General features: G+C 36.1%; 1 protein-coding gene across 1 annotated transcript; it reads left to right on the forward strand.

The window, feature by feature from the left end:
- The first annotated feature begins 1,501 nt into the window (after positions 1-1,501).
- Positions 1,502-2,265, forward strand: LOC131654931 (RING-H2 finger protein ATL80-like). The gene has a single exon (XM_058924855.1). It carries the CDS (start codon positions 1,566-1,568, stop codon positions 2,151-2,153), a length of 588 nt encoding a protein of 195 aa, XP_058780838.1. The 5' UTR covers positions 1,502-1,565; the 3' UTR covers positions 2,154-2,265.
- Positions 2,266-24,327: the final 22,062 nt, after the last annotated feature.

Consider the following 24,327-nt stretch of genomic DNA (forward strand, 5'->3'; position numbering starts at 1 on the left):
TATTGGGGAAAATTGTACCATTTCCCTTGACTTTAAGGCACTGAAACTCTTAAAATTAAGGTGTTTATACCTAAGACGACAAATATCAGACAACATCACCAATCATCTTAGATGCAAGACATCGTGAATTACTTACACTTGTATAGACTTGAGATGTTCTATTTTGAGATAGAAGAGTTTTCAAAAGAGTTTTTATACACATAAAAACCTCCATTTGATTGTTGAAAAAGTTGATGGTGAACCCTTTCTCAAGTAACTTACCATGCGTAACAAATTACTCTTCATGCTTGTAATATGCAACACACCACCAATAAAAGTTTGATTACCTTGTATTCTTCTTATCAAAATATCACCAACTCCTTATGAAATTCTTCTCATAAATACAAATCTTATTTGTGTGTTTCTTTAGTCATCAAAATTATTGACAACATGTGATATAAACAACTTGTTTGTAAATATCAATGTTCCCACCGGCAAGATAGGATCTAAATCTCAGTCATTTTCATCATGACTCATGTGTTCCTAATTGTGTGTTACCTAATCTATCTGGGACATTTTTGCACTCATCTCCAAAGTTTACAAATCTTTTCAAACATGTATATGTGATTATGTGAAAGAACTATACTTTTAGATATTGTGTAATATCACATGTGTTTTGTCTTTTTAGTAGCTCTTATAGACACGCACTGCCTCATTAATTAGACGGTAAAATTCATATGAGAATTTTACTATTTTAGCATTCATCATGTTTTGAGTAGTGTTTATTTTGTCCGTACAATTCTTTTTTATTTCTTAAAAAAAAGATTGAATTATAAACTCATAAAAATTTTAAATTTAATTTTTCAAATGTTTTCTATATAACTTTTTTTTACGGCTTACGTGCAATTATATATGATCATCTAAAAATTTGTATAGAAATTTTATGAACTAATACAAAATGTGTGTATATAAAAATTTACACTAAATAAAATAATAATTAATATCTAAAAATAATCTTAACCCGTTTGTATTGATGGTTGAGATAATTGATTTTGATATAATTAAATTTGGTAGAATTAATTTTAACAGAATTAAATTTATGAAAATCAATTTATATTTGAATATATTGTAAAAGTGACTTGACAATAAATTTTAATGCAAAAATCACGTTTAAATTTAAAAATTAAAAATTCTAATTTGAAATAGAAATAATTTTGAAATAGAAATAATTTTGAAATAGAATCAATTCTATTTTAGACTTAACAAAGTAGAATCAATTTTATTTCTAAAACATTTTTGTCTTTTTTAAAAATCAATTCAAACATACTATCGGTTGTCAGTCGTAAAGAAAAAAAGAAAAGAAACAGAAATTACAATAAGTTAAAAGAGAAAAAAAATTCTTTTCAAAATCATATAAAATAGTCTTAGATAGGATTTAAAAAACTTACTAATTGTGGCAAAATCAAATTCTAACCTCAATTTTATAATCAATTATATACGATATCTTTACATTGTGAATACTTATATAGTGCTACTCCAACCTAAAACTTCAAGCACAAACCACATCAACTTTTCAACTCGTTCACATGACTCGTCCTTTCAGATATCTCGACGAGCTCAACTCGTCTTCCTCCGACTCACCTGACTCCGCTGTCGTCGATTCCGACTTCGTCGTCATCCTCGCCGCTCTCCTCTGCGCTCTCATCTGCGTTCTAGGACTCATCGCCGTCTCCCGCTGCGGCTGCTTCCGTCGCTTACGTCTCCCTTCCCCCGCTCCCGCTTCTCAAACCACGCCTCCTGCTGCTGCAGCTAACAAAGGTGTCAAGAAGAAGGTTCTCCGCTCTCTTCCGAAGGTCACAGCGACGGAAGAATCCGCGGTGAAATTCTCCGACTGCGCTATTTGTCTGAGCGAATTCACCGCCGGAGATGAAATCCGAGTGCTACCTCAGTGCGGACATGGCTTCCACGTGTCATGTATCGATGCGTGGCTCAGATCTCATTCTTCTTGTCCTTCTTGCCGTCAGATTCTGGTGGTTTCTAGATGCGATAAGTGCGGCGGAATTCCCGCTCCCGCTCCGGAAACTACCGCTGTCGGCTCCAGTTCTACGGCGGCGCCGGAATCGGAAGTTAGGTTAAAGGTAAGAGAGGACGATGTGAACAGTTTCTTGCCTTAGTTTTTGCGTTTTCTTTACATTAAGTGAAAATTAGTGAATCCTTTTCTCAAGTTTGAATCAAATCTTGTGTATATTTATTATAGGTTTGAAAAGGATTATTATCAATTTATTAGATTATGTGTAATTTTTCAAAATTTGAATAGAAATTAGTGATTTAGAGTAGTGTGTAGAAGTTATATTGTTGTATTCGCAATCTGTGAAATTGATTGCTTAAAATCTGATTGTATATAATTTGCTTCAATTAAGATGAAATGAATAATTATTTTTTACTTTCTATTATTGTATAGTATATCAGTATATGCTTAAGCTCAATTTATACAAAAGCTCAAAATCAACCTGTTATACAAAAGTTTTGTTGTTTTTACAATTACTTTTTATGAGAGAGACTTAATTTCAATTCACTTTTGTTATTAAGTCAAAATGTAATTTTTATATTAAAATTTATTGAAGGATTAATTTATTGTTCGATTTAATTTTATATAAATCAATGAAGAAATTGAAATTATGACTCAAGGAAATCACACGTAAGACTTTATTTAGAGTGAGGTAAAAATGAAAATAAAGTGGAATGAAATGAAATATACCTGACTATTATTATATAGTTTATAAGAATAATTCTTATATATTGTCATTGTAAAATAATTTATATGATCATTTATTAAATTATTTACAAATATTATTTTATATGTAATTAATTTTTTTTTAATAATTATAATTTTGTGTCAGCGTAAAACTTCTTTATATTAAGAATTGTATTTAAATAAATTCATAAACTATTTATGATAAAGTTTATATATAATATAATAAGACAATAAGACAATAAAATATGTCGTTAATCTTTTTTTAAATTATAAAATTTATTATTTTTAAATTATATTCATTAATTTAGAAGACACAATATTACTATACGTTAAGTCTATAAATTCTAGGTAAAAGATCAATTACCTTTACTGTTAGAAATTTTAAAATGTCAAAAATAAATGTTATGAAAGTATTTTAATTGTGAGAATATACTTTATCATCTTTGACCACTTTATTTTTCACAATAACATTACCAATTCTGAGTCTCACTAATAGAAAAGTATTACTCAAATTCAGACATCTAAGTGTCAATATCCCTTTACATGTAAATCAGTCAAAAAATTTACAAAAGTCTCTTTTCGTAGATACTTCAATTTATCAAAATATTTCAAATAAAATATTTTAACAAAGTCATGTTGATAGTTTAAAAATTTCTTATATAAAATATTTTTATATTTAGTTAACTTTTTATTAAAGTTAATTTTATACAATCAAATAGAATAATATTTTTATCTGTAAAAATATTTAAAATAATAGTTGAAATCATTATAATTTTAAAGAAATTGACTTTTTAATAAAATAACAATATTATTGTCATTTTATGAAATCCACCTCAATTCAAACCTATTCAGAATCGTTGGTGATTAAAGTGAATGAATTATATTGTTGTTTTAAACAAAAGTTTGCACTGCAGGGCTGTGCCGAAAAGGGAGAAAAAAGAATAGTAATAAATTTAGTGGATGTGTAAAGTGTAAAAAAAGTTATATAAAATGAGGGAATTGGATTCTTAGCCGTCGGAATATCCCTAGACCTTAATAGGAAACATTTTGAGTTGGTTTACCAAACTTTAAATTTGGACTATGTGAGCAAATATCATTGGTTTCACTCAATTTTTTTTTTTTTAAAACAAAGTTCTCAAAACGAGATTACAACGAAACGGACAAAGCCGCGGGGAAAAATGTCTACCAATTGAAATTTAATTTAAGTAAAATGAGTTTTTGTCAAACTCGTAAAAGTTACAATTGGCGTGAGAAATATTTCCTATAAACGATCATCTCCAAATCAAAGCCTTCACACCCCAAACCACATCCCGGAAATTCCACACAAAATTCTTGAAAATAATACCATTCCTAAACAACCACAAACTCCAAAGGGTTGCCAATCACACACACCACACCTTCCCTTGCCACTACAATAAACATGTCATTTCCAAAAACTCTCCTTGAATTCATCTGCTTTATAATCCGATAAACCTATCCACCTAGCAATATGCATCCAAACCTCATCCGACCTCTGACACAAAAGAAGAGAATGGGAAGAAGAGTCCTCACACACATCGCAAAAAACACAAGCTAAATTCGTGGAAGAAGAAGGAATACCACGATAAGCAAGCGGATCTTTAGTGGGAATTCTATTAAGGAAACACCTCCAACCAAAAGCCTTGCATTTAAGAGGAACCTCCACCTTCCAAAGATACCTCAAAACAAAATCAAAGCAATTAGGAGGGTCGTAATGGACATACCTAAGGCATAGAGTATCATAACACGACGAAACCGTAAAACGACAATCCTCTTAAATGTTAAATTGATTTTGAAGGTATGAAACTTTTAATCGGTTAGAAATTGATACTAGTACATAAATGGATTAAAGCTAAAATGGTATACGTAAATATTTTTCTATTAATATTTCAAATATTTTTTAAATTATCTTAGTCTACCATCAGAAATACTTAGAATATTCAAAATAAATTTTTAATGTAGTTCATTTATTCATTTTAAAGATATCTTATTATTAAAACGCGTCAATAACCAAGCACTTGAGCTCCAGTGGTAAAGGAGCTCCTACTAAGGACGTAATTCGGGAAATACTGGGTTCGATTCCTAGGTGGGAATAATGCTTGGCCAGTGTCTGTACCTCTCGGCAATAAAAATGTGTTATCATCCGATTGTAAATTGAATAATTAATTTTTAAAGTTAGTTATTCACTAAGTAACAATTATTTTACTAAATCAAAATCTACTCTATCGATTCAAGTAGGTCCTCGTTCTCTCTCTATTACCACCACGCCTTCCATAGAGTGGTGGTTCTATGTCTTAACAATTTAGTTCTCATTATATTCATGAATCTCGTTTCTCGCTTCAATTTTTCTAAATATATTAGAGAAACCACTCAAGATAACTTTCATTTTTTGTGCCAACAAGTAAGGTCATATGTCAATGCACACAATCGCACCAAATTCAATTTATGCTCAAGAATTTTAAAGATTTTGTTTTTCTTGAGTTGTTCACTAGCTCAATCATCAATCATTGTTCACCCCCACTAGTGTTACTTTGTCTACTCTTCTTTATAATACTCTCGCATTTATTATTTTCAACCCGCCTATACATACAACATTTGCACTTGTAATTACACCATCTGAATCTATATCTACACCATCTACATCTATACCGACATTGTTTTCACATGTACTTACACCAAATGTACCTATATCATCTGTACCTACACCACTTGTACCTACACACCCCACTGCATCAATTAATATCCATGAACCTAATTTTGTTCAACCCGTGCTTATTACTCCTACCACTCCCATCGTATACTCTCCTACTTCAGATACTACCACCCCTATCAAATATAAACATGTCCTTGTTAAACTAGTAAATGACAACCCTTATGCATACTAAATCTAAATTTGGCTTCATTCAACTTAGACATAAAAAACAATTTCTACTCTCTCACACTAAAACCACGACAATCAAACAAGCTATATTAGACTCCTAATATAAGGCAATTATGCAAGCTGAATATGTTTCCTTGCAACAAAATAATACTTGAATTGTGATTACTCTCCCGAGAATTAAGAAAACTATTGGTTGTAAATTAGTTTTTAGGGTAAAATAAAACTCAAATGACATTGTTAACAAATTCAAAGTCAAGTTAGTGGTTATTGGTTTTCATCGAGTACAAGGTAATGATTCAATGAATCTTGTTCTCGTACTATGTAACTTTGTAACCATCGAACCAATTCTTACTTTTTCCATTTCATAAAAATGGATCATCCAACAATTTGATGTCAATAATGCATTCTTAAATGGCTCTCTTGATTAAGAAGTCTATATGGAACAACCACAAGGGTTTGTGGTTGGTCCTTCAACTCAAGTGGGCAAGTGCAAACTCAACAAAGTCATTTATGGCCTCAAACAAGCCCTTATAGAGTGGTTTGAAAAGCTTCCAAATGCTTTTCTTCATCTAGGTTTCAAGGCTAGCAAATGTAATATCTCATTATTTACCTTGTCTCAAAACAAGAAAGTTGTCTACATATTAGTTTCTATTGGTGATATCATCATCACGGGTAGCTATTTAGATGATTAATAATGTTATCATTATTTACCACTAGTGTTACTTTTTCATTGAACAACTCATTACTAAGTTTAATAATGTCTTCTCTCTCAAGCATTTAGATGATTTGGACTATTTTATTGGTATAGAGGTTCACAAGAACTCCGAGGGTACGCCACTCATCTCTTAGTCCAAGTACATTAAGGACTTACTCAAAGAGACTAATATGATTGAATGCAACTATATTTTCACTCTGATGCAGTCTACCCGCAAACTCAACAAGACAAAATCCAACTTATTACATGATGTATTTATGTACATGTCAGTAGTTGGAGCCTTGAAATATGTCACACTCCATCATTCTCTCTAATCTAATAATCGTGAACAATGTAAAAAAAGATATATAGAAAATGAAGGAATTGGATTCTCAACTGTTGGAATCTCTAGAGCAAAGTCTTCATGACGCACGTCTGATGCTTTATCAGATGCTATACCAAGGGGTTCAATTATCAAAGTGCAAGATGATATCTTTAAGGTTCATCTTGATAGTAGATTATCAATAAATAGAAACAAAACTTTCACACTCTTTTCAGAATATAAATTACTAACAATCTTTTTGATAGTTTTCTACACAAATATAATAAACATTAAAGAGTATTGTTTTTTTAAATAATATTTGATTCAACACTACAAAATGTCTGTATTTGCAACAAAGGGTGCAAAATCATTTTCAGAGTTGTTCAGAGTAACAACGTCTTATTTCTGGATGTATCACTCTTTTTTTGAATTCTTCTTCCAAGTCTTCTTTTATAGATAACAAAGAGAAGTCTGCTGAAGGGTAATATTGGAATATGAAATTCTAGTTGTATAGTTCCAAAGGTCAGTGAGAAGAGGTAGACAATATTGTACAGTAGTATTAACCTAGAGCCACCCTAATAGAGTATACACCACTTATTACTTCCTCACGTGAATCCAAATTTGATCTTTTATCTTTCAATCTTTAGGGGCTTCAAATAGTAGTTGTTGAAGCATATTTAGCAGGATCAAAATATTTAGTCACCAAAACCTAAGTCTTCAGAGTCTTCAAAAATTGTTCACTCAGAACCTTCTTCAGAACTTCATCACTTGGTCTTCAAATCTTCAGAGCCTAAGTCCACAGAGTCTTCAGAACTTGTTCCCTCAGAACCTTGTCTTCGGAATCTTCAGCACTTGGTCTTCAAATCTTTATCTTCGGAACCTTTTCTTCCCGAACCTTATCTTCAGAATCTTCCGAACTTGGACAACAAAATATCAGAGCTAGAGGAGTCCCCAATATCTCTTTCATGAGACTCTCGATCAGAATCTCTATTACAAACGTTCATTAGAACCATTATTATAGAAGCATTCTCGAACTTGACTGAATATGTAAACACGTTGATTTTTTCCAGAGTCCAAGTGTGTTTTATTTAGAACCTGATGATGTCACACGCCTTTTTTCTGAGTTAGAACCTGTTAGTAAAAGCTACTCACAAGACAGAAACCATTAGAGTACTAAATTGTTTTCTAAGATATCATGTAATGTTATCATCAAAACCTAAGGCCAGCTGCAGAACCAATCTTGTTCTTACAAATTGAAGATCATAATTGTATCGGAATCACATTTCTTGATTTCGAGGGATCGGGAAACACGAGTGTTTTATGAGATCTGAGTGATTTCTTGCACAATATCGAACAGTAATGGTGGAAACAGTTGTTTGAATACTAAACTTCCCCTGTTTCATGAAAAGAATTGGAATTTGTGGATGATTCAGATCCGTGTGTTGTTTGACACTCAAGATGTGCTTGATCTAGTCAACAACGGTTACATGGAGGTTGCTGCGGATGCAATGGAAGAGCAAAGAAATGTGCAACGAGAAACAAAGAAGAAGGATCAAAAAGCATTATTCTACATCCATCAGTGCGTGAATGCGAATGTGTTTGAGAATATCTCTGATTCGATGATGTCGAAGGTTGTGTAAGATACATTGGTACGGTGCTATGGAGGTGACACATCAGTAAAGAATGTGAAACTTCAGGGTCTATGTAATCAGTAAGAGACTCTCAACATGAAGAACAATGAGAAGGTAACTGATTACATCTCTAGAGTGATTCTGATCACAAATAAGATAAAATCTTGTGGAGAAACTCTTTCTGAACAAGTAATCATTGAGAATGTATTGAGATATCTCATTCATCATTTGATTACATTGTTGTATCAATTGAAAATTCTAAGGATTTGAGAACCATAAGAATTCAAGAGCTGCAAAGTAGTCTAGAAGCACAAGGGCTGCGTCTAACTGAAAGAACCTCCAAGAGAGAGGTAGAGCAGGCTTTAAAGGCATCTTTTGGTAGGAAGAGTCAGAAGCAAAGAAAAGACATGGTTGTTCTCAGAAGTCAGAAGCATCCTACACTAATAAGAAGAAACATCATAAGGGAAAGGAGAAGCTTGACAAGAGAATGATTCAATGTTACTATTGTAATAGGTTTAGTCACTTTGCTAATGATTGTTGGTCAAACAAGGAAAGGAAATCAGAAGAAGCAAACATAGCCTTAGGAGTTTCTGATGATGAACATGTGCAATCGATGGCTTATGAATCTGATGAGGAACCTGTGCGATTGACATTTTTTGATTCTGAAGGAAACTTTGAATATGAGTCAAACTCAGAAGTTGACTCTGAATTTGAAGTAGAGTCTGATTCTGAAGACGAGTCAGAATCAGAAGATGACTATGAAGCCGAAGTCAGCAGAGACGTTATTGTGAAGGAGTCGGAAGCATGGTATTGGAGAAAATCTCAATCCAACTCTGGTGTAGCGTTAACACCCGAGGTAACTTCTAAAGATAGTTCATAGTATGAAGATTCTAAAGACGAGTCAGAGTCGGGAGGAGAATATGAAGATGAGTCAGATTCAAAAGATGATTCTGATTCGCAAGGTTAATTTGATTTTGATTATGAAGGTGAATTAGGGTCCGAAGGCGATTTTGAAGGTAACTCTGACGGAGCCTCTAGAAGTGATCAAGACTTTGGAAGTGATCTAGACTCTAGAGGTGGTCTAGAATCTGGTGGTCAAAACTCTGGGGGTCAAATTTCTATAAGTGATCATGCTTTTGGAAGTTGTCATTCTTCTGAAGGTGGAAATTCTTAAGGAAGTGTTTCTAGAGGAGGTCTAGAGGCTAACACTGTTCCAGGTTTTGCAGAAGATTCAAAACAAGTTTAGAGACCACAAATAATGAGACAAATATCCAGAAGGTTTGCCAAGTTTGACATGTTACACGATACTAAAATAGACTCTAAAGGCGAAGTCATTCAGTGTGCCATGTTAGTAGACTCTGAACCTATGAGTACAGAAGAAACACTTAAGAAGAAAGTCGGGCTGAAGGCCATGAAAGAAGAACTTGAGGCTATAAAATGAAATAAGACTTGGTAATTGACTAAGCTTTCGAAGGAGAAGAAAGCTATCAGCGTCAGATGGGTTTTCAAGGTGAAGTTGAAGCCAAATGGATCAATTGGGAAACACATAGCGAGGTTATTAGCTAGAGGTTTTCTTTAGAAACCTAGGCTAGATTACTTTGAGGTGTTTTCACCTATCGCTAGACATGAAACAATCAGGTTGGTGATTGCTATAGCTTCTAATTGGAATTAGTCTATGATACTTTTGGATGTTAAATATGTATTTTTGAACGGTCATTTACAAGAAGAAGTTTATGTGTCACAACCTCCTAAATTTGTGAAAAAGAACCATGAAGTGATGGTGTTCAAGTTTCATAAAGTTTTGTATGGATTGAAGGAAGCGCCTATAGCTTGGAACTTAAAGATTGATTCGTTTTTCAAGAAACAGGGGTTTCAGAAATGTGAGATGAAATATGGTGTTTATGTTCAACATACTTTTGTAGGCAATGTGATTTTGGCGTGTCTTTATGTTGGTGACATATTGCTGACAGGGAGCTGTTCTGATGAGATAGTCAAGTTAAAGAAGGTGCTGATGAATGATTTGAGATGACTGACCTAGGAAAGTTAGTATACTTTCTAGGGATGAAGATCTTATGATTCTAAAGAGATTCTAGTTGACAAATTGCAAATTTACAGTAACACATGCTGAGAGGAATCACAAGCTAGATTCTGATGATGAATGTGATAATGTAGATGATACAAATTTTAAATAGTTGTCAGGATCGCTGAGATATCTCTGTAATACCAGACCTGACATCTGTTACGCAGTTGGAATGGTGAGTAGGTTTATGAATAAACCGAAGTGGTCACATTACCAAGCTGTTGTTATGATTCTTTGGTATATTAAAGGGACTCTAAAGTTTGGAGTGTTGTTCCCTTCTGAAGCTGAATGTGAGTCAGAACTGATGTGCTACTCAGACTGACTGGTGTGGTGATAGAGTTCACAGAAGAAGTACTTCTGGATATTTTTTCAAATATCTGCGATGTCTCATTTCTTGGTTCTCCAAGAAGCAACCAGTGATTGCGTTGTCCCCTTGTGAAGCTGAATATATTGCACGTGCTTTGTCTGCGTGTTAAGCTGTTTGGTTGCTGAATTTGTTGCAAGATCTGAAGATCAAGGTGATGAAGCCTGTGAAGTTGATGATTGATAACAAATATGTTATAAGCCTTGCCAAGAATCCAATGTTGTATGGGAGAGGCAAGCACATTTACACAAAGCTCCATTTTCTGAGGAATCTAGTCCAGAATAAAGTGCTAGAAGTTGTGCATTGTAGTACCTGGAAGCAACTTGCAGATGTTTCGACGAAGGCTGTCAAGACTGAACACTTCATCAATTTGAGGGATGAAATTGGTGTCACTAATTTTAGCTCTGAATATGAATTGAGGGATGTTGTTGAAGTGTAATTGCACATGCAGAGTATGTTAGCTGTTAGTTTGTTGGGCCTTGAGTTGGGACTTAATTAATTTGGTCCAATATGAGTTTGTATATTCCATTTCTTTGTAATTGGTAGTGAGAGAATAGTGTAGAATCATCCCCTTAACCGTTTTTCCAATTGAATAAAAATTAGTTACAATTTTTCTCTCTCTTCTTCCATCTTTATCTTATTCATCTTATTCCAATGTACAAGACTAACAATCTTTTTGATAACTTTATATACATATATAACATTAAAGAGTATTGCTTTTTAAATAATATTAGATTCAACACTATAACATGTCTTTATTTGCAACAAAGGGTGCAAAATCATTTTCTTGAAAAGTGAGGAATAATAAACAAGTGATGATTGTGTAAAGAAAGATTTGGGTGATAGTTAACGAGGTAGCTCACTAGTCATTGGAAGATTAGAAAATTGTGTGGTGTGGTCATAGAATCGAGAATCTTCGGAACATGTGAGGTGGTGGAAGTGTCCTATTAGATTTAGAATAAGATAGTATATATATTTACGGTGGAAAGGGGTGGAGGAGGGTGGGTGGACCATTGATGAAAAAGGTGGGATAACATGGACCTATCATTGTGCCGTATAAAGAAAACCATACTATATAGAAGAAAGACTTAATTAAAGCACAAACTTCAAACTAAAAATGTTTAAACACAAATAGAAAAATGGAGCATCTTCAACGTTGTTGATTTCATGATGGTAGTGGCATTGAATTGGCACACGGCACATTGACATAAGGAGTCAAAGGAAGATCTCAAATTGAGTGTGGTGAATCTAGAAGACAGCATGATCGGTTGGTGATTGAAATAAAAGTCAACCACGAACATGGAATATTCAAAAGTGGTTTTGAGTGCTCTTGCTACCTTGAGCACCAAACACACTAACTAATTATGAGTATAGGTTTGAACTTTGTTGTAATAAAATTAAAATTTGACCACACAATTGTTGTGAAAAACGATACCAATAACAAAGTATAATAGGGAATTAGAGAGGATAAGAAGAACACAAGAATTGGTTATAACTGCTATCCTTTCACTTTCTCTTAATACAAGATTACAATTTTACAAGAATAACAAATAACCTCTCTCACCCTAAATTAGGATTTGCAGCTTAGCAATGATGAGAGACTAGTATGCTATTTATAATAAAACCTAACATACTAACTAATGGGCTTTTTCAGCAAGGCCCATTACACAAGCCAACTTAATAAACAAGCTAACTTAACAAATTAGGGTTTAAACACTAAAACCTAATTTAACATGCTAACAACCCTAGCATCTTCGACATCTGCATGCTAGACCCATCTTCGACTACAGCATGCACACTTCGACACCAGCATGTGAACAATCCTTCGACTTCATGCTTAACTCTGTCGAACCAAGAAGCTACCCTTCGACAATACTAGAGTTCGATCCAATATCTCACAAATCTCCACCTTTGACGTAACTCTATAACGTCAAGGAACAAACTAGCTTTGTTCATGCAGCTTTATCAACTGCATACAGTGGAAAAACTTGCAACTCGGCAATGTCTTGGTGATCATATCAGCAGCATTGTCTTCAGTCGAAACCTTCAGCACTTGGACTTCTCCACGCTCGATTACTCCTCTGACGAAATGCAGCCTCACATCAATGTGCTTAGTTCGCTCATGATAGGCTGAATTCTTCGACAGGTGTATTGCACTTTGACTATCACATTTAACAGTGATACCTCGACCTTGAAGTTTCAGCTCCTTCGCAAAACCTTCAAGCCACAATGCTTCTTTCACAGCTTCAGTTAGGGCAATATACTCCGCTTCAGTGGTTGATAGAGCAACAACCTTCTGAAGTGTTGCTTTCCAACTAATTGCAGTGCCAAACATAGTGAAAACATATCCAGAAATAGATTTTCTGGAATCCATACAACCTGCATAATCAGAGTCGACATATCCTTCTATTACTGCTTTACTATCTTCACCCAAGGCTCCACCATAAATTAGGACTCTATTCAAAGACCCATTTATGTACCTTAAAATCCACTTCAATGCTTGCCAGTGAGCCTTTCCAGGATTCGCCATGTACCTGCTTACAAGACTGACTGCGTAAGCTATGTCGGGTCTAGTACAGACCATAGCATACATCAAAGAACCGACTATATTAGCATATGGGATGCTATTCATATAGGCTCTTTCGACATCAGTACTGGGACACTGATCAATACTCAGCTTGAATTGAGGGTTTGTTGGAGTCACAACTGGCTTCGAATTCGACATACCAAACTTTTCAAGAATCTTCCGTAGATATGCCTTTTGAGATAAGCATAACTTCGACTTCTTTCTATCTCTTCGAATGTCAATTCCAAGAATCCTGGAAGCAGCTCCCAGATCCTTCATATCGAACTCCTTATTGAGTTCAGCCTTCACCCTCATCACATCTTCGACACTGTTGCTTGCTATGAGAATATCATCCACATAAAGCAACAAAATAACAAATGAATTACCAGGTCGAAATCTGAAGTAAACGCAGTGGTCGAACTGACTTCTAATGAAACTTATGCGTGCCATGAACTTGTCGAATCTCCTATTCCACTGTCGAGGAGATTGTTTCAGCCCATACAAAGATCTCTTTAACTTGCACACATAATCTTCCTTCCCCTTTTCGACATACCCTTCAGGTTGCCTCATCAGGATCGTTTCATCTAGATCACCATACACGAACGCAGTCTTCACATCCATCTGTTCCAGTTCAAGATCGAACTGTGCCACCATGGCAAGCAACATTCGAATGGACTCATGCTTCACAACAGGAGAAAACACATCATTGAAGTCGACACCTTCTTTCTGAGTGAAACCCCTTGCAACTAGCCTTGCCTTGTATCTTTTTCGACGTCACTCCTTCAATTCCTTCCTTAACTTTGAAAATCCATTTACAGCTGACTAACCTTGCCCCAACAGGTTTCTTGATCAGTTCCCAAGTATGATTATCATGAAGAGATTTCATCTCATCATCCATGGCCTTCAGCCATTCAGTCTTATTTCGACTCCTCATAACTTCCTTATAGTCTCTAGGTTCTTCGTCTAGAACCTCACTTGCAGAGATTAAGGCATAAGCTATAAGATCTGCATATCCAAGTCTTTGAGGTGGCTTGATGACTCTTCTCGACCTATCTCTCGACAATAGGTAGTCATCGTCAGTTTCCTCAACTTCAGCATCTTCTGGTTCTTCTTCGACTTCATCTGGGATATGCAATTCAGCATCAACATGCTCCACCTCAACAGGAATCTCTACCTGTTCCAGCTCTTCGTCAGATGTTTCTGTACTTCGACCAACATCATCAATTTTCTTAAAAGCCATTTCAGCTTCATTGAAAACTATATCTCGACTGGTGATACACCTCCTGTGACCTGGCTCTAGGCACCATAGCCTATAAGCTTTGACTCCTTCAGGGTATCCCATGAACATGCATTTCAGAGCTCTAGGTTCGACCTTGTCTTGCCTAATGTGAGCATAGGCTACGCAGCCAAATACTCTCAGTTTGTCGAGATCTGGTGGATGTCCCGACCAAACTTCTTCAGGTGTCTTCATATCTAACGCTGTCGAAGGACATCTGTTTATCAGATATGTTGCTGTCGAAACAGCCTCAGCCCAGAACACCTTTGTTAACCCCGCACTAGTCAACATGCATCTGACTCTCTCCAAAATAGTTCGATTAAACCTTTCAGCCAAACCATTTTGCTGTGGAGTACCTGCAGTAGTTCTATGCCTTGCAATACCAGAGGCAGCACAAAAACTGTCGAATGCCTCATTGCAAAATTCAAGGCCATTGTCGGTTCTCAACCTCTTGACCTTTCTGCCAGTCTGATTTTCAACCAGAGTCTTCCAACTTTTGAAATTCTCAAAAGTTTCATCCTTAGTCTTCTGGATGAATACCCATAATTTTCTGGAATAATCATCTACTATGGATAGAAAATACCTTGCTCCTGAATGTGATGGACACCTTGCAGGCCCCCAAAGATCAGCATGGATGTAATTAAGGGATCCATGTGTTCTTTGTTTGCCTTTGTTGAACTTCACTCTGCAAGATTTTCCAAGTACACAGGGTTCACAAAACTTCAGCTTTTCGACTTTGTCTCCACCAAGCAGATTTTGTTTCCCTAATTCGACCAGACCCCTTTCACTGACATGGCCCAATCTCATGTGCCAGATTTCTGTTTTCGACAAAGGTTTCGTGGATGCAACATTTGTCGAACCACTTACAACTTCAGCCTCAAGGGTATACAAGCCTTGTTTCTTCACGCCTCTCAAGACTTCCTTCGAACCCTTCATGACTCTTAGGATACTTTTCTCTCCTTGGAAAACATATCCTTTCTTGTCGAATTCACAAAGAGAAAGCAGATTTCTCTTCAAATCAGGAACATACCTGACTTCAGTCAACAACCTTATTGACTCATCATGGAGCTTGAATCTCACAGATCCAACACCTGCAATCTTGCAAGCCTTGTTGTTTCCCAGCAATACTGATCCACCATCTTGATCACATAATTCCTCGAACAAGTCTTTGTTTGGAGTCATGTGCCAAGTGCAACCTGAATCCATAATCCACTCCTTCTTAGAGTCACTGCTTGAAACCACAAGAACATCAGATGATTCGAAATCATCTTGAACAATGGCAGCGTTGCCATTATCCTTACCTCCATGATATTTCAAGCGTTCAGGGCACACCTTTCTTGTGTGACCCTCCTTCTTACAATGGTAGCATCGAATGCCAGATGCTTCGCCACTGTAAGTCTTCGACTGGCTTTTGCCTTTCTTCTTGTCGAACTTACCATCCTTTCGTAAGAGTTTTCCTTTAACGGCCAAACCTTCGCCAACAGTCGAAGGTTTATGCTCCTTTCGTTCATTCAAGTCCTTAGAGTACAAGGCTGATTGAACTTCTTCAAACGTCAGGGACTCCCTTCCATACAAGAGAGTTTCTTTGAAGTGAGCATGTGATCGAGGCAAAGAACACAATAGTAACAGCGCTTGGTCTTCATCATCGATCTTCACATCAATATTTTCAAGATCAAGAATCAGCTTGTTGAACATATCCAACTGCTCAGCCAATACTTTGTCTTCAATCATCTTGAATGAATACAAAGCTTGCTTCAGGTAGAGTCGATTTACCAGCGATTTGGTCATATACAAACTTTCAAGTTTCACCCATAACCCTGATGCCGTCGTCTCCTTTGATACCTGCCGGAGAACCTTATCACCAAGGCTCAACAAAATTGCGCTGTGTGCTTTCTCGATCATATTCGTCTTCTCCGCTGCCGTCAATTCTGCATTCATGGCTGCCTCTCCCTTCAACGCTTCCAAACAACCCTGCTGAACCAGTAGAGCTTTCATCTTCAAGCGCCACAGACCGAAATCATTCACTCCGGTGAACTTTTCAATCTCATACTTTGTTGAAGGCATCTTCTCCACGCTCACCGCACCAATTTGTTGTGAAAAACGATACCAATAACAAAGTATAATAGAGAATTAGAGAGGATAAGAAGAACACAAGAATTGGTTATAACTGCTATCCTTTCACTTTCTCTTAGAACAAGATTACAAGTTTACAAGAATAACAAATAACCTCTCTCACCCTAAATTAGGATTTGCAGCTTAGCAATGATGAGAGACTAGTATGCTATTTATAATAAAACCTAACATACTAACTAATGGGCTTTTTCAGCAAGGCCCATTACACAAGCCAACTTAATAAACAAGCTAACTTAACAAATTAGGGTTTAAACACTAAAACCTAATTTAACATGCTAACAACCCTAGCATCTTCGACATCTGCATGCTAGACCCATCTTCGACTACAGCATGCACACTTCGACACCAGCATGTGAACAATCCTTCGACTTCATGCTTAACTCTGTCGAACCAAGAAGCTACCCTTCGACAATACTAGAGTTCGATCCAATATCTCACAACAATAATATAGAAGTAGTGTCTTTGTTTGTTTATAATTTTTATTTTACAAGTTTGGTTTATCGACATAAAAGTTAATGATTTTGATAAAAAATTGTCAATTGAGATTATGAATTTGTTGAAAAAATAGGGGATTCGATAATTAAGGTAAAGTTTAAAAATAATATTTATGACATTTGTTGAGCACGTCACATTTTTTTACAAATATATAGTGGAGAGCGTGACAAAATTCTCTTTAAATATATAACAACAAAGAGTTTTTTAAAATCATGAGTGAAATTTACGAAAGACTTTATTTATTTTTAATAAAAGCTTGTGAAACATGTTAGTTGGATTATGTATTACAAAGAGCATCCGTCGATTTTGAATATTAAATATTTAAATTTTAATCTTTTAGATGATAATCTATAAATATGATTGATAAAATATATCATCCCGCCTTTTAAGGGACGCATTTTTATCATACCGACTACTTCACAAAATTGGTAGAAACTCAAGTGATGATTAATATAGGGACATCATCCATTTCATACAGCATTAATCAACATTAATGAAATTGCACATAAGTAATATCCGTTTATATTTTGTTTTAATATTTTGTCTTTAATAATTTCTAGTATTTTGAATTTTTCTCATAAATTTTCTCACTATCAACGTCAAAATAATTGTTCGTGTATAAAATGTAGTTTTGATTTAAATCAAGCTTAAATTATTTTGTTTGCATAATGAATTCAAAACAAATTATGAGTGGATTCAAATGAGATTTTTTTCAAAATTCATGTGATCACTCTTTTTGTTATTCAATTCACACATTGGGTTGAATCTATTCATAGATTCTTTCTTAGTTTAATAGCTTAGAAAATTCAAATCTTATTTAACACTATTTTGAGGAATTAATAACTTTATAAATGCAAAAAATATAAATACACACACAAAATACATTTGAGATTTATTGGTCCACCATCAATCAACTAACTAATAAAGTTGGCAACATTTTCAAAGTGATCTTCTTCCACACAAATTTGCATTAGGAATATATCAAATATAGGTTACAAGATGAGTATTATAAAAACTAGTATGCCATAAATGGCAATCAGTGGGTGTAATTTAACACCTAAGGAATCAAATTAAAGTTGTTCATATCAAAATGGAGTGATTCTAACAAGAAGTTGATAACCCACTTAGCTCAATAATTAGGAATTTAGGCGAAAAGTGATGTTAATAATTATATTATATACGATATATCATTGAATTAATAAGTAATTCCTTCTCAAGATTTCTTTCTTGTCTTGACCTAACTTAAGAGTGGAGATGATATTCGAATTCTATTAAAGATAACCACACACGTTGCCATATTTTTTACTTTATTATCATTATTTTAGTTTAATAATAATCACCATGTGTTGTTTATATTCCTTTTAACTTGGTGTCTACCGTCAAAAAAAAACTTGGTGTCTATAAAATATGTAATAGTATATGACCTCTAAATCTAATAGAAAATTATTCACTTGTAAAAAAAAAAAAAAAGCAAACAATTCAACCCAATGTTTTAAAAATCGGACCGGTCATCAAACCAGTGAGGGTATTGGGTCACTGGTTCATCGGTCGAACCACTGTGTCATTGGTCGAACCGCATGACCAAACCGGATTAAACATGTCATTATAATAAAATTATATAGGTATAAAACCGATCGAACCGGATCATTCAATCTCTAAAAACCTTCTAATAAATCAATCATGTTGGAATACATAAACAACTTCTAATAAATCAATCAGAATTTGATATGCTTAGGCACGAGTATGAACCTACAAATTAGATTTACTTGTTCGATTGTTCTCAAATTGATTGGTTTTTATCTTAAAACTTGATTGGTTTTTATCTTAAAAAGGTTAAGAGTAATTATTACTATAAACACCAGATTAGCTTTTACATGGACAAGTGCTACTAAATATACTACTACTAATACTAATAGCTTTAACATGGACAAGTTATACTAATACTAATAGCTTTAACATGGACAAGTGCTACTAAATATATTACTAAATACTACTGATAAGTTTAAATGATACTGCTAGTTCCATATAAAAATATATAAATACTATAGCATAATTGAAATACAAGATAAAGACTACACATTATTTACCTATTAAAGACAATAGCAGAAATAAAAATATATAAATACTATAGCAGAATTGAAATAAAAGACAAAAATATATTTACCTATTAAAGACTACACATTATTAGATACTACTAGTTTCTTACATTATAAAACTATATACCTTGTTTTTTTTTTTACAAAAAACTATATACCTTATTAATGGATCTTAAAAATACTATAGCAGAATTCAAATACAAGATAAAACAAAATTGAAATATAAAAATGTAATACAAGACTGAAAAAAAAACGTAATACAAGATAAAGCAGAATTGAAATACCAGCATTGTGTTTCAATAATTTCAATAAAAATACCAGATTGAAATACCAGTATAGTTTGAATTGGATTGAACTTATTTGCTGAAGTTCAATTTCATCACTAACACTCTACTGTACTTTGTTAAAAAAAACACCAGCATAGCATGACCAACCTTCCGTCGTCGTTCCTTTTGCATAACAACACCGGTCCACCGCAGCGGAATCGAAGATGGAGGCGCGGTGGACCGGTGTTGTTATGCAAAAGGAACGACGACGGAAGGTTGTTGTTGTTCGTACTTGGTATTTCACTTCTCTTCTTTGGTTTTTTCTAGAAACTGGTGTGTCGGTATGTGAAACACTGAAACTAATTAACAAAAAGATTTGAGTTAAAAAAATTTAAAAAAAAAACATAAGCAATCGAACCACCGGTTTACGGTTCGCACCGGTTCCTGTTGAAACTGTTGTTTTTAGCACTTCAGTTGGCGTAACCGGTTACGCCTGTTACCGTAACCGGTTACGAACCCGTGAAACAGATTTACTGTAGATGTTGCGTTTGCGTAACCGGTTACGCTGTTTGCCGTAACCGGTTACACTGAAGCCCAACTGTTTTTCTGTTTGTTTTAGGGTGTTTTAAATCATTCCAATCATTTTGTAACTTGTACTATATAAGGAGCTCACTACTCCTATGTTGTGGTTAATGCCAATTCACTATCTCACCCTCAATTACTCTCTCTCTCTATTATTTCTATTCATTCTTTAATCTTCATCTTCTTCAATTGATCATTTTCCCCATTAAAGAAACCTTAATTTGATTTGTATGTTCCAACATTTGGCATCAAGAGCTCTGGTTTTGATCCGATTCCGCTGTAACAATGAGTACCAATGATCGAATCCCATCCAATTTACCGATTCTTGATTCGAAGAATTACGACAAGTGGTCTAAGCAAATGAAAGTCTTGTTTGGATATCAAGAAGTTCTCGATATCGTCAACAATGGTGTCACACCTCTTAGGGCTGAACCTACAACTGCACATCAAGCTACTTTCAGGGAAGAGAAGAAGAAAGATTACAAAGCTCTCTTCTTGATACACTCTTGCGTCGATGGTGATAACTTCGAAAAGGTCGGTGATTGCGAGTCCGCGAGGCAAGCTTGGTTAATTCTTGAGAAAGCATATGCTGGGGCTGCGAAGGCGAAGGTTGTGAGGTTACAAACTCACAAGAGGCAATTCGAGTTAACGCAAATGGAAGAGAAGGAAACGATCAACGATTATGTGACGCGCATTACGCGCCTAGTGAATCAAATCAAGTCGTGTGGGGAAACGATCTTAGAGCAGAATGTTGTGTCAAAAATCTTACGTTCGTTGACGTCAAGATTCGACAACATTGTGGTTGCTATTGAAGAGTCGAAGGACCTTACGTCGCTGAGCAAGGATGAGCTTCAAAGTTCCCTAGAAGCACATGAACAAAGAATGGACGAGAGAGGAAGCGATAAAGCAAAGGCGGAATTAGCTTTGCAAGCTCGTTTCAATGAAAAGAGTAAAGGTTCGAAAGGGAAATGGCCTTCGAAAGGGAAGCAAGGCGATGGTGAACCTAAACATTCGAAGGGACAAAAGGGTGAGAGCAGCAGCTCAAACGGTTATGGTGATCGAAGCAACGCGAGAGGTGGAAAACCAAGAGACATGAGCAAAATACAATGCTGGAAATGCAGGAAACTTGGGCATTTTCAATCAAAGTGTGGTGCTAAACAGCTTGAAACTAAAGGGGATGAAGCCAAGGTTGCTAGGCAAGAGGTGGATGATGAAGCCACACTCTTAATGATGATTACCGATGAGTGCGAAGACATGGCAGAGGTGCTGGACAGCAGCTGCAAGTCACGGGACAGCAGCTACAGCAGTGCAGAAAAAGCGACAGTTTTGAGTTCGGAACAAAATGTGATGATTTCGGTTCGTGATGGAACTCAAGGCAAAAAGGAGTGGTACTTAGACTCCGGATGTTCAACGCATATGACGGGAAGAAGAGATTGGTTTGTGCAAATCAATCAAGTGGCGAAAAACAAAGTGAAGTTTGCGGACGATTCCACTCTCATGGCCGAAGGTGTCGGTGATGTGTTGATCGAGAAAAAGGATGGTGGACATTCTATGATCAAGGATATGCTGTATATTCCAGGTATTAAGTGTAATCTTTTGAGTATTGGTCAATTGCTCGAAAAAGGTTACAATATACGGTTGGAAGATAAGATCTTGCGGGTTGTTGATGCTAATGGAGTGTTGATCCTAAAGGCTCCCATGGCTACCAATAGGACTTTCAAAGTTGAGCTGAAAGTATTGGAGCATAGGTGCTTAGCTACAGCTGCAAGTAGAGAGGAGTGGTTATGGCATTATCGTCTCGATCACTTGAATTTTCGTGATCTCAAAGCGTTGCAACAAGAAGGTATGGTTACCGGGCTGCCACACATTAACGTTCCAGCTGAGTTGTGTGAGGAATGTGTGAAAGGAAAACAACACAAAGGAAGTTTTAGCAAGGATGCGGGTCATAGGACCAATGCACACCTTGAGGTGGTGTATCCGATGTTTGTGGACCTATGCACGTGGACACATTTGGTGGCAATCGATATTTTGTCACGTTCATTGACGATTTTAGTAGAAAGTTGTGGACTTACGTCATCAAGAGAAAGGATGAGGTGTTTGATGTATTCAAGCGGTTTAAGTCCATGGCGGAGAGGCAATGCGGTCGCAAGTTGAAAGTTCTCAAAACGGACGGTGGAGGTGAGTATACCTCGGTTGCGTTTGGGAAGTATTGTGATGATGAGGGTATAGTGCGTGAGGTTGTACCACCCTATACGCCGCAGCAAAATGGTATTGCCGAGAGGAAAAATCGTTCGATTATGAACATGGTTCGAAGCATGTTAAGCGGTAAAGGTCTACCGAAGGAACTATGGGGAGAAGCGGTCTCTACAGCCACATACTTATTGAATCGTTGTCCTACAAAGAAGCTTGAAAAGCTTACACCGGAAGAGGCTTGGTGTGGATTCAAACCGAATCTAAGTCATTTGCGTGTATTCGGTTCGGTGGCATATAAACATGTGCCGGGACAATTGAGAAAGAAGTTGGACGATAAAGGAGAAGAAATGATATTCGTTGGATATCACTCTACAGGCGGTTACAAACTGTTCGATGCGAGAAATCGGAAGATTCAAATTAGTCGAGATGTTATTTTTGAAGAAAATAACAGCAGCAGTCTCAGCGTAACCGGTTACGGCCAGCCAGTACAAACTGGCGTAACCGGTTACGGACAGGAAAAACAAAGTCAGAATTCTGCAGGGAACAACGTAACCGGTTACGGCCAGCCAGTACATACAGGCGTAACCGGTTACGAGCAGAACAGAATTCCAACTGCTGTATTTTTTGATGATCCAGTCAGTCCCGAAACAGTTCCGCAGCCTCCGAATAACGTTCAAACTGAAGAGCACCGTAGAAGATCAACAAGGCAAAGGGTGTTGCCTTCTAGACTCCAAGAATGCGAGAGATTCCAAGATAACGAAGTTAATAATGAAGGTGATTTCGTTCATTTTGCGCTTATGGCCGAATCCGAACCGGTGAATACGGAGGAGGCTCTAAGGGATCCAAAATGGATTTGTGCAATGAAAGAGGAGCTGGAATCAATCGAGAAAAATGGTACTTGGGAGTTAGTTGATCTACCTCATGGTAAAAAGCCAATTGGTGTCCGTTGGGTCTTTAAAGTGAAAGCAAATCCGAAGGGCGAGATAATCAAGTATAAGGCTCGATTAGTAGCAAAAGGGTTTTTGCAACGTGAAGGAATAGACTTTGAGGAGGTGTTTGCTCCTGTGGCTAGGCTTGAGATCATCCGATTGGTTGTTGGTATTGCAAACAACAACAATTGGAGCGTTTATCAAATGGACGTCAAATCTGCATTTTTGAACGGTCCACTTGATGAGGAAGTTTATGTTGGACAGCCCCCTGGTTTTGAAGTAAAGAATCAAGAGATGAGATACTACAAGTTGCATAAAGCCTTGTATGGTTTGAAACAAGCTCCAAGAGCTTGGAACAAACGCATAGATGGCTTCCTTATTGACATTGATTTCAAGCGGTGTGTGTCCGAACATGGTGTATATGTGAGATCAAATGCTAAGGATGGAGTGATAATTCTTTGCTTATATGTGGACGATCTCTTGATTACCGGCAGCTGTGAGGAGAGTATTTCAAGGTTCAAGAAGGAACTCATGAGTGAGTTTGAGATGACGGACCTTGGAATCATGAAATACTTCCTTGGCATAGAGTTCCAAAGGTCAAAAACGGGACTGCTCATGCACCAAAGGAGGTATGCACTTGAGATCTTGAAGAGGTGTTAAATGGAACATTGTAATGTTGCCATTACACCATGTGAAGCAAGGCTACAGCTGTCCAAAAGTGAGGATGAGCAAGATGTTGATCCAACTCAATATCGAAGATTGATTGGATCATTGCGGTATTTGTGCAATACGCGACCGGACTTGGCATTTAGTGTCGGTATTGCGAGTAGATTCATGGAGAGACCAAAGGTATCTCATATGGCAGCTGTCAAGAGGATCCTTAGATATATTAAAGGGACTCTTGGTTGTGGAATTCTCTTTCCGGCATCGGATACGAGCCGAAAGTGTGATTTACTTGGTTTCACCGATTCCAATTGGTGTGGTGATAAGGATGATAGAAAGTCAACAGCTGGATACATCTTTATGCTAGGTAAAACTCCAATCTCTTGGTGTTCGAAAAAGGAACC

Source organism: Vicia villosa, linkage group LG3 (genome assembly GCF_029867415.1).
Source record: "Vicia villosa cultivar HV-30 ecotype Madison, WI linkage group LG3, Vvil1.0, whole genome shotgun sequence".
Lineage (NCBI taxonomy): Eukaryota > Viridiplantae > Streptophyta > Magnoliopsida > Fabales > Fabaceae > Vicia > Vicia villosa.